The sequence below is a fragment of the Scyliorhinus torazame genome, chromosome 5 (assembly GCF_047496885.1).
Source record: "Scyliorhinus torazame isolate Kashiwa2021f chromosome 5, sScyTor2.1, whole genome shotgun sequence".
NCBI classification, from domain to species: Eukaryota; Metazoa; Chordata; class Chondrichthyes; order Carcharhiniformes; family Scyliorhinidae; genus Scyliorhinus; species Scyliorhinus torazame.
The window spans coordinates 220348025-220360251 of record NC_092711.1 but is presented as its reverse complement, the minus strand read 5'-3'; the positions used below and the strand labels follow the sequence as shown (position 1 = coordinate 220360251).

Sequence of the window (12227 nt, the reverse complement as noted above, 5' to 3'; positions counted from 1 at the left end):
GGCTCATGGAGTGTGTTGGACAGAGATGGATCGAGACATTGAGGACATCAGGGGATATTGCAGGAAGATGGTATTGAGGTGGATCAGCCATGAGCTAGCAGGATATCCGGGCAGGTTCGAGGGGCCGAATGGCTCCTATGTTCCTCGGTTCGCTATCCCGGTTGTTACTTGCCCAATCCGAGGTACAGGGGCAGTCTCAAAGTTTCCAATCCCGCAGATTACATGCAGGCTGACAGCGATTTGTCAGGGGGTGTACGAGTTCCTGGCTGTTATTTGGAACCGCCTTCATGGTACAGGACTGAATTCTGCCTTTTCAAATTAATTTACAAAAATCCAGTGAAGTATACATTTGTTAACTTGTTTCACGCGGCTATGTTTGTGTTAATATTGGTTATTTCTTTGTTGTTTTAAATCAATGGCCCGCCTATTGCCCAGTCCCCCTCCCTTCTCGCTGCTTGTGAAAAGATTTAATTAAAGGTCCAACTCTGAGATTGAAGGTGAAATGTTACCGCCGATCCTATCTGTCACACTCGCCCTATTGGGCAGATTTCTCAATCCATTCGCTGCTGATACGACTACTTCCCAATCGGGAGAATTGACGACTTTGATTTGTCTGAATCCTCGCACAAATAACCAAGCAGCAGAGTTTGTTTAAGGCAATTTCTGATAGCTCCCCAAGTATATAGCCATATTCGAAATCAGATCCCGCCCTCGTCTGCTTAAAATAATGGAATTGTCATGAGTACGTTTCATGTCAATTATTATTTTGGAATCGATTAGACTTTTCAGTAATTCAGGGGTCATTTTCTTTAGCCATTACCAAGAAATGGCGTTTTTGTTTTGTTTTTTAAAAAGCCACTTACTGTTGTAGAAGATAAATGGGACAGTTCATTCCTGTCGAATCTGTTTGAAATGTGATCGTTGTAATTTGAACTCAATCACTTTGCATCGGTGTTTAACGAAATAAAAACGTGACGGACCTCCATAATGAATTACAGTTTTGACCTTATGTATACATTTTAAAAGGCTTTTATACGCTAGCATGCATATGTGCACGTCTACCCACGCATATATGCGCACACACAGATCATACGCACACGTGTACATACATACAGACACGCACACGGACATACACACATACACACTCGACACATAAGCACACAGTCACACACAAGCATACACACACATACACAAATACATACATACAGACATATATGTGCACAAACACACTCGCATATATACACACAGGCACACACAAACCCCCCCCCCCCCCACACACACACACACACAAGAACACGTAAACACACCCGCACAGACAGATACACACAGACACACATATATATAGACATACACACATAGGCACAAACACCCACACGCACATAAACGCATCCACACGGACACATACAGACACAAACACACAGACAAGCACATACACACAAACACACAGGCAATTACATACAAACACATCCGCCACAGATACACACTCAAACACACAAACATATATACACACAAACACATATGCACAGACACAAACACACACGAACGTATATATACACAAACACACACATCTATACACAAACACACACGCACATACAAACACACAAAGATACACGCGGGCACACAAACACATACGCATAAACATACGACACACACATACAGACAAACACACACATATGCACACAAACACACGGACACACATAAACACACACAAACACATAAAGACAGTCACACATACACAAAGACACAGTTACACATATACACACAAACATGGATAGGCACACGTTGACACTTACTCACACGCACACACACATAAGCACACACATGCATAAAAATGCAGTGATCATTTAAAATCGACCACATTGTTGAGTGTAGCATGCAGTCTCGAACTGCCTTGCAATAGTTAACTTTCAAATCCTCTCCGCTCCGTCAAATTTGGGTTTAAATGAGTTTTGTTCAGGGACGGTGATCGATGTGCAAGGAGACAGTGCCCGCTCCTTCAGAGCGCCTGGTGAAAAGAGGAGTGACATGTAATGGATACCCGTGCCTCCTTTCCCCGCAAGCCGCGTGGACCGTATCGAACTGCGGGCCTTCAGCTTGACTTCATTGATAGATAAAACATTTCAGCTTAAAAAGAGAAAGCGCAGCCCCCATCAGCTTGCGCGTTGCTTTTCGCGGCTGTCACAGGTACAGCTTGCTGGAAATATTAGGTCAGTTTCAATAAACCAAACGTATAAACAATTGTTAAAATAATCCCGTTGAAATGGAGAAAGGAAACCGAGAATCTACCGCAAAGCTATCCACATCCTCTCAGCAGCATTTGCTTGTCCACATGCATTCAGCTCCCATGAAAGAAAATATTTTTACATATGGAACCAGTTACACCTCAGTCAGCTGTGTTTCTGTTCCGTCCGAGCCCTATGTTATTCCTACTCTGCCTTTTATTTTGCCTGGCCAGACAAACGCGTGTTAAATTCACCAGTGAAAACACCAGGTCGAATGTTTTTTAAACTGTAAAAACAATGAAACATTATAATCGATACGAGGTGAATCAGTGGTGAATTGTAAACCTTTTTGTTACATATGTTACAAGGTGTCGAAACGAATCCTAGTTCACTTGCATCTGAACAATGCCGAAAATTAAATGAAAACAAAATCCACATTTAGAATATCAAATCATTTCATAAACTAAAACTGATTCCATCAGCAATTAATATTTCAGCACGAGAATCTTTATTAAAGAATCGATCCCGGTATACGTGTCAGGAAAATAGATTTCGTTTGGTACAAATTGCCACCTGAATTTTCCCTGCTGAAATGTTTGGGGAGATTTTCGTGTTTGCAATGAATTGGTGTGTTTGCGAGGTCCAGGAATATAAAGATGCCTTTTTCCTGTTAACGAATACTGCAACAGAACCGATTCGATACCTCCAGCCGTTGCAAACGGGGCCCTGTTCTCTGCGGTTCTGGGTCCGATAGGTTTCTCCCGCCTTTTTGTATCAATCTCATCCTTTGTTCAAATGGGTTTCTGGAAATTGAATTTTCTGGTGAGTCTTAACGATTGCGAGTGGGGGGGGGGGGGGGGGGGGGATTGAATTGTCAAAGTCGATGTCAGCCTCTGACTGATTTGTAACTCCTCTCCACTTGGATTTATTAGTACATACTTCCAGTCAGATTGGAGTTAAGATGGATCCATGCATATACTATATCGACTACGCCCAAACATTGATGTCAAATAGCAGGCACTGAGCATCTCATCAAGAACACTTGTAGAGTATTCTAACTTATTTATTCTTCCCCACTTTCCTCATCCTAATTCATGCTCACGTTCTGCAACAAGACATTTTCATATTAAAGTTTCCCCCCAGAAAAAAACTCTGAAATAACTTTGTGGGGAAAATATACTGATTTTATTTGTTATACAAATCTCTTGACTTTTTTTTTGATTCTTGAAGTCAGACAAATAATTATTCAGCATCTTCATTCTCTTGACGGGTTCTAGCCGCACTGAGAAGGTTGAGTTATTTAGTCGAAAATGTATCTTTTGAAAAAACGCGCACAAGTCTAATCGGAAGAAGGAATGGAATTGAAATGAAAAGTCATGCTCTGAAATTATCTTTGCGAATTTTCTGAGATTATTCGCTTGTTAATGGGGGAGAAAAGAGTCGCTCGAATAATTGTAAAATCAGCTCGCACTAGTTAAGATCGGCAGTTAGACGGATACTTGTGTCTCTGTCTGCTGGTATAGCTGGGCTGGGATCTGAAGGCACTGACCCCGGCGTGTCCCGCTGTCAACACTGAGCTCAATGTTTCAGCAAAAGGGCAGAGAGACAACTCGCCGCGTTGTGAACCAGGGTCTGGCCGAAGTGACAGCGGTTCGTTCAGGCCAGAGCCGGAGCTGCTACAGACTCCTGCTGCTGCTGAAAATACAAACGATACTGGCTGTCAAATGCCCAAGTGGGGTTTCACTTGCTAGTCGCTCCCCCATTGCAATTTCCGCGCCCTTGGGTCCAAGGGGACATTCGCCACACTCCAGCGCCGGAATGAGAGCTGATGATTTTGCTCATGCCCTGCAACCCGAGGGAGCTACACCGCCAAGAAATCTCCTTCCCGGATGCAGACGGTGCAGTTTCTGTGTTGGTTTCGGAGTTCCAGAGCACGGCGTGTATTGATTTCATTTGCATCGTGTAACCTCAACATGGGGACACATTCCTATTCTTAGGATAGAGAGATCGGAGGTCCCCTGTTTGTTATTTCAGGGCCCTGTTCATCAACTCATGGGACGAACTGAAATACGGGGTAAATTGTGTTGCTGTAACTGCGTTAGAAGGAGCAATGGAAACTTCAGAAGATTGGATCTCGTTTCAATGATTATATGGACATAAATACATGCATATCCCCACATACTTGTATATCACACCCATATAGATATACACATATGTGTGTGTGTAGCACACATTATGTGTTCTGTATCTTTTCTGTATATATAGTTGTAGACAGTGTTACTGGAGATTTTCCTCTTATTGGGCCATTTCCCTTTGAAGATGAGTTCTTTGCCAAAGTTGATCTTAACTTGTCACAGGGCTAATAAAACGTGTCGGTGATCTGGACATGCCCATATTTACATATTGTATGGCCGGACAGGCAGGTCTGCCTGCTAGCAATTATCTCCACATCCAGCCAGAGCAAGGATAGGCGCTCTTCCTTGGCTATAATTAGGGAAGCTTCACTCGCCCTTGGCTGCACTGAGGTGTTGCTGCTGGCTTGACTTCAACGGGCCATGAGTCCTAGCCCTCCCGAAGCGCACTTGGCACTGCCGGGAGGGGGTGGGGGGTGACATTGGAGACACGAAAGGCTCCCCCTTGCCCAGGAGCGATGCAGAGAGTCCAAGCCTCCCACTGACTGGAATGGGACTCGTTCTGGAACGCAGAGCCAATCTCCTCAGTCTCCCAGCTGGACCCGGACGCGCCCGCCGTTCTCTCCCCCTCCTCTCGCCCCCGGGACTGGCGCCTCTTGGCCGGGATTGAATGGTAAGGGCCCCCACCCCCCGATGGCTCTGAGTTCCCGCGCTCACGCTTTCTCTGTGGAATCTCTGGTGGGGGGCTCTCAGAAGAGGAAACTTGAAGACACCGAGGATGAGAACGTGAGAGATGGGCTGAAACACCCCGAGAGCTCCAGGCAGAGAGAAGAGGAACAATCTGGTCAGTCAACTTTGTCTAATATTGATCGAAGCGGGGAGACAGACTAACTCGCAGCAAACAATAGCGGAAAATCTCCGCTATCTTCACATTTCTCCACTCTAATTCTGCACAGGATGACTCCAAATAGAAGACTTTGAAATATGTTTCTAATCTAGTTACTATCAGTAATTCGGCTATTATTTTTTATACAAATTCTGCTTTTTACTTCCATATTTTTGTTCTGCTTTTGCTGAATCTATGTTTTAATCTATAATTCAATACCCCCCTTTGAAATCAAGGTTCCATTAAAAAGGTGGGAAGCCGCAATAATCAGAATTTGAAATTATATCTGCTGTCTATACCCCATGAGCAAATTAATGTGGATAACGTTTATTTAAAAAATGATCCCAGATCCAGATTCCAAGTTTCTTGGAACTTTCTAAATGAACTTTATTTGTGTTTTTGTTTCAACTGTAATGTCACTTGCTGGGGTGGAGGTAACGTTCAGCTGGGGATGTTGATGGGGTGTGTGTGTGGGGGGTGGGGGGTTAATATGACAGGGTGTCGAACCCGTGGCGTTGGACATGGTTTAGCTCTGGATTTGTTTTTTTGTTGTAACGGGGACTTTTTTGCCTTTGGTGTTTTGCATTTCGTTGGTGGAGCAGAGGAAGCGAGAGGCCAAAGGACTCAACCTCGCAATTGCCGAGGGGGGGACCCGAGAGGTTTCCAAGTAGACCTACAAGGAATGGAGCTTTGGAAACGATTCCACGAGATTGGGACAGAGATGATCATTACGAAAGCTGGCAGGTGAGAGAGAGAGAGAGACTGGGTCCATGCACGATGCACAGGGAGAGCTGTTAACAGCGATTGTATCAGTGCATTGTATTTCATGTTCTCTGGGCTGTTCTGTCTTCATGTGGTAACTAAATCAGGAAATGTGGATGTTTTCGGGGAACTCGGGTTTGGCAAATTATAAAACAAGCACCGAATAAAAAGGTTGGTTTTGTTTTCTGATCTAGAATGGGGATTCGCTTCTTAATCCCATTCAGATAAAGTTGTGACTTCCAGCCGTCCCCAGATTGAGAGAGTCTCGCTTTCCCTGACAGCCCGTTTGCTTTCAGTTTTGGAAATAACAGGCTGCTAAAAAAAACAAACACACGATTACCTCCCTTGCTGCATGGAAACAGACGCATTAATGATTAATTCGTTTCAAATATTCGGAAGATATTTATGTTTGTGGCGCTGCCTATCAGAGATGGAACGATGTGTTCCTTCCTCGTTTCCAATGAGCAGGGCTGCCGAAGTGTGGTGTTGCTGTAAAACTTACGGGGAAATGTTGGGATTTCCCCCCCTCCTAATAGCAAGGGGAATCTCCACACGTGCCTGATTCAGTCCCAGTTAGTCAATAACCTTGATTAGAAATGGTCAGAATCAGGGATCCGGGTTCTCTGAGGAGGAGCAAAGACTCCCTTCAGTACAATGTTGAAATTCGGAATTTGGGACGGCCTGAGAGCGGAGTAGCGAGATCTAACGGTGCTTTACCTGTCTGCAGGCGCATGTTTCCCGCCGTGCGGGTGAAAATCAAAGGTCTATCTGCCGCCAAACAATATTATATCGCCATGGACATTATCCCCGTGGATTCTAAGAGATACAGGTACAGCAGCACAATATAGTGCCAACTCATTTAGCTCTGCTGACACTTACTCCTTTAACACATATAACACGAATGTCCTTCACTGACATTAGGGCAAGGATTATGTTGTGACTTGCCTTTTATATACTATTATTTCAAAGCCTATAACATTCGATCCGACGATTAAAATTCAACTGTATTGTTTTCAACAGCTAGTTTTTGAAGCAAGTCGCTTTTTAATGTTCGGATTCAGTTACGTGACCGGATTTCACATCCTGAGAGTGGGTCGCTCTGCATAACGCGTGTTGCTCATCAGTTTAGAAATAAATACAAACAGAACTGATAAAGACTGTGGATTCTATACACCCGAACCCCGAGGAAGGACCAGAGGGACCTTGGGGTCCATATCTAAAGATCCCTGAATCCAGCAGGAGAGATAGTAATGTGATTATGAAGGCATAGATGCTTGCGTTTATTATCGGAGAATGTAAGAGCAGGGAGGTTATGCTGGAAGTGTATAAAACGCTGGTTAGGCCACAGCTATGTGTGCAGTTCTGGAATCCACATTATAGGAGGGGTGTGATTGCACTGGAGAGGTTGGAGATTCACCAGGATGTTGTCTGGGCTGGAGAGTTGCAGCTATCAAGAGACGTTGGTTAGACTGGGGTTGTTCTCCTTGGAGCAGAGAAGGGGTCATGATTGAGGGGGACAAAATTATCAGGGGTATAGATAGGGTGGATAGGAAGGAACTTTTCCTCAGTGGCGGGGCACAGATTTAAGGTTTAGAGGTGATGTGAGACAAGACTTTTTCATCCAGAAGGTGGCAGGAATCTGGAATTCACTGCCTGAAAGGGTGATAGAGGTGGGAACCCTCACAACATATAAGAAGTATTTACATGAGCATTTGAAACGCCAAGGCATACAAGACTACTGACCAAGTGCTGGAAAATAGGAATACGCTTGATGGGCCCCAGACATGATGGGCTGAAGGGCCTCATTCTGTGTTGTAGAGCTCTATGACTCTAAAACGGCCACACAGCAGAGGTGCTCAAGGAGATAGATTTGATCATGTTTAAAATGGGGAAGGCGGTTGAGAAAGCAAATAAGACAACACTGTTCCCAGTGGCTGCAGGATCAGCAATCCCAGATGTTTCTCAAAAGGATTTTTTTCTAAACACAAGTTATCATGAACGGGAATGAACGGCGAAGACACTTGCTGGGAACAGATTTAATAATGACTTTCTAAAGGGAATGGATGGATAATTGAAGCGAATGTTGCAGCACCGTGTGATGGATGAGCAAGGGGGTGGGACTAATGGGATAGAACTGACACACGCAGGACGGGCCGAATTCCCTCCTCCAGTGCATTGTTCTATAATTCTCACATCCGTTATCCTTGGCTTCAACCACCTCCCCACCCCGCCCCTTTCAGTCTCCCCAGATGTTCACCGCGTGTGTGCTGCCTGTTTACAGGTATGTGTACCACAGCTCTCAATGGATGGTGGCCGGGAACACGGAACAGTCTCCGCTAACCCCCCGGCTGTACGTGCACCCTGACTCGCCAGCTTCAGGGGAGTCCTGGATGAAGCAAGTCGTCAGCTTTGACCGGGTGAAACTCACCAACAATGACATGGATGAAAAGGGACATGTGAGTATTCAGTGTCCAATCTTAACCTCATCTGAGAAATGCTGGTCCAAAACCATTTTGTTTCTACAACCACAAACAGGGGAAATATTGTTGAAAGCAATAATTTGCAAACGGAGAGTGTGCGCGAGACAGTAATCTGTGTGTGTGTTGTGACTGCTTGTGTTTGTGACAGTGTAGGTTTGTGACAGTGAGTGCATGTTTCTGACAGTTTGTCATAGTGTGTGTTTGTGAATGTGTTTCTTGCAGTGTGGGTTTGTGATAGTGTGTGTTTGTGAATGTGTTTCTGGCAGTGTGGGTTTGTGATAGCGTGTGTTTGTGAGTGTGTTTCTGACAGTGCGGGGATTTTGATAGTGTGTGTTTGTGAGTGTGTTTCTGACAGTGCGGGGATTTTGATAGTGTGTGTTTGTGAGTGTGTTTCTGGCAGTGTGGGTTTGTGATCGTGTGTGTTTGTGAATGTGTTTCTGGCAGTGTGGGTTTTTGATAGTGTGTGCTTATGAATGTGTTTCTGGCAGTGTGGGTTTGTGAATGTGTGAGTGTTTCTGGCAGTGTGTGCTTGTGACAGTAAGTGCGTGTTTCTGACAGTGTGGGTTTGTGATTGTGTGTTTGTGAGTGTGCGTGTTTGTGACAGTGTCTGTGTATTTATGACTGTGTGTTTGTGAATGTGTGTATGACAGTGTGAATGTGTTTGTGACTGTGTTTGTGACAATGTTTCTATTTGTGACAATGTGTTTGTGACAGTGTGTTTGTGACAGTGTGTGTTTGTGATAATGTGTTGTGACAGTATGTGTTTGTGACAGTGTGCGTTTGTGAGTGTGTATTTGCGACAGTGTATTTATATTTGTATTTGTGACAATGTGTGTTTGTGACACTGTGTGTTTCTTACAGTGTGTGTATTTGTGACAATGTTGGTGTGTTTGTGACAGTGTGTGTGCATTTGTGACTATGTTTGAGACAGTGTGTTTTTATTTGTGACAGTCTGTGTGACATTGTGTTGGTGACAGTGTGTATTTGTGACAGCACGCGTGTATTTGTGACAATGTTGTTGTGACAGTGTGTGTTTGTGATGGTGTGTTTGTGACAGTTTGTATTTGTGACAGTTTGTGTTTGTGACATTGTGTGATCGTTTCTGACAGTGTGTTTGTGACAGTGTGAATATGTGTGACAGTATCAGTGTGACAGTATGCCTGTGTTTGTGAGTGTGTATTTGTGATAGTAGATGCATTTGTGACAGTGTGTGTGTGTTTGTGACAATTTTTTTGGTGATTGTATGTATGTATGTTTGTGACAGTTTGTGTTTGTGACAGTTTGTGACTGCATGTGTGTTTGTGACTGCGTGTGTTTTTGTGTGTTTGTGACTGTGTGTGTTTATGACAGTGTGTGTTTGTGAAAGTGTGTGTTTGTAACAGTGTGTGGGTGTTTGTGACAGTGTATAATCTGACAATTTCTGCATGTGGCAATCTGTCATGTGGCAGTGCATATGAATGTCTGTTTGTGACAATGTATGTGTTGACAGCGTGTGTTTGTGACTGTGTTTGTGACAGTTTGTGACAGTGTCTGTGTGTGTTTCTTTCAGTCTGTGGCAGTTTCTGCATGTGACAATGTCTGTATATGGCAGTGTGTGTGACAGTCTGTATATTGTGATATTTTGTCAGGCAGACACGATCTCCCCTCACTTTCAGGCCCACCCCCACTTTTTTCATAGAATCATAGAATTTACAGTGCAGAAGGAGGTCATTCAGCCCATCGAGTCTACACCGGCCCTTGAAAGAGTACCCTACTTAAGCCCACGCCTCTACCGTATCCCTGTAACCAGTAACACCACCAAACCTTTGGACACTAAGTGGCAATGTAGCATGGCCAATCCACCTGACCTGCACATCTTTGGACTGTGGGGGGAAACCGGAGCACCCGGAGGAAACCCATGCAGACACGGGGAGAAAGTGCAAACTCTACACAGACCATCACCCGAGGCTGGAATTGAACTCGGGTCCCTGGAAATGTGAGGAGGCAGTGCTAACCACTGTGCCAACGTGTCAATGAGGTCTCCCAGGCATGGCTGGTGTCCCAGGCACCGGGTCCGGGTGTTTAAATGAACCGTTAGACTCATTTAAATATTCAGATCTGAATCTCGCCCAGTGAGGGTGAGATCCCGATAACGCCAGGCAGAGTGAATCACGGGACTCGCAATCGGCCCGGCGACCGACCTGGAGCCCGATTAGGGGCTTGCGTGCGGTTCACCTGTTGCATTTGGATCCCCGACTGTCACAATGGGGTAGGTAGCTGAATCGCGCCCAGCATGTGTTTGTGACAGTGTGTTTGTGTCTGTGACAGTATGGAGGCGATTCTTTGGTCACATTGCGCCCGGCGTCAATTCTCTATATCAGGAGAATAGTGGGTGAGCCCTAAAATGGGAATCGCTTCGAGCACCAAACAGTTTACCATTCTCCTACCCCACTCCAGCTGGCGTGATCAGGATATTGCCCAGAAAGTATGAGAAACTGATCACACCTCATTTACATTCATTTTAATCTCATCAGTGAGATTGCCATTGAGGCAAACGCAGGCTGGAACCTGCACCACATCAGCAGGGGGCTGCACGTGCTCAAGACCCGGCCATCCATCAGACTACGGCGGGTGCCAGAAGGCAAGACCAAAGACGAGTGAGGGTATACAGGACTCGCTGGTCCTACAATGAGCTGACGAACATCATGTGCCGCAGGAGACTGTGTCTCAACACCGGGGCAGTGCAGCACCTGTGTCACGACCTCGCGGACATGGCACCCTGTGGAGGAGGAGGACACTGCAGCCTTTAATTGTGTGTTATTTCACCGTCATCAGCTCGCATGTCGCCGGTGTTGATGGATGCTCTGTATGCTCGGGCATCAGACTATACAACCTCCGACCTGGACCAGGCTCACTAATCCTGCCGCCTGGGATTCCCCAGGTCCAGGGAGCCTGAACCTCCAAACCCTGTGTGACCACTGTCGAAGGGTCATGCACGTGTGCACACTTTCCATAGAAGCGTATAATCCCTACAGTGTCGAAGGGCGCCATTCAGCCCATCAGGTCTGCACCAATCCTCTGAAGCCCACCCTACACAGGTCCACTCCCCAACCTATCCCCATACCCAACCTCAGTTGCACATCCCTGGACACTAAGGGCAATCTTTTCCCATGGCCAATCCACCTAACCTGCACATCTTTGGACTGTGTTAGGAAACCGGAGCACCCAGAGGAAACCCACGCAATATGGGAGAATGTACAAACTCCACTCAGATAGTCATTCAAGGTCATAATTGAACCCGGGTCCCTGGCAGTGTGAGGCAGCAGAGCTAACCATTGTTCCTCCCAAAGTGTCCCCACGTTTCTGGGACCGTGCATGACAGTTACATCCTGGGGCACTTGGAGAACTCCTGTGTCTTTGAGGACCAGCCCAGGATGACGGGCTTAATCATGGGTGCCAAGGGATACCCGCTGACGTTATGGCTGATGATGCCAGTGAGAAAGCCTGAGATGGGAGCAGAGTCCCGCCACAATGAGGCCCACCTGCCACCCATTCTGTCATTGAGCAGTGCATCAGGCTGCTAAAAATGGATTCCACTGCCTGCAATACAGCCCCCAGAACATATCCCGCTTTGTGGTGCTCTGCCCTCTACAACTTGGCACAACAGCAGAGCACCATTCTGGACGAAGAGGAGGAGGAACATGCGGCCTCTGAGGAGGAGGGCCATGAGGGGCTGGAGGACGAGAAGGAGCTGGAGGATTGAGCA

General features: G+C 45.8%; 1 protein-coding gene across 1 annotated transcript in view; it reads left to right on the top strand.

The window, feature by feature from the left end:
• The first annotated feature begins 3817 nt into the window (after nucleotides 1-3817).
• Nucleotides 3818-12227, top strand: part of LOC140420953 (T-box transcription factor TBX22-like) — a 33433-nt gene continuing 25023 nt past the window's right edge. The window contains exons 1-4 of the mRNA XM_072505146.1: nucleotides 3818-5198; nucleotides 5843-5984; nucleotides 6730-6831; nucleotides 8284-8458. Of these exons, the coding sequence (XP_072361247.1) occupies nucleotides 5048-5198; nucleotides 5843-5984; nucleotides 6730-6831; nucleotides 8284-8458 (570 nt within the window). The 5' untranslated portion in view covers nucleotides 3818-5047. The remainder of the gene's footprint in view (nucleotides 5199-5842; nucleotides 5985-6729; nucleotides 6832-8283; nucleotides 8459-12227) is intronic.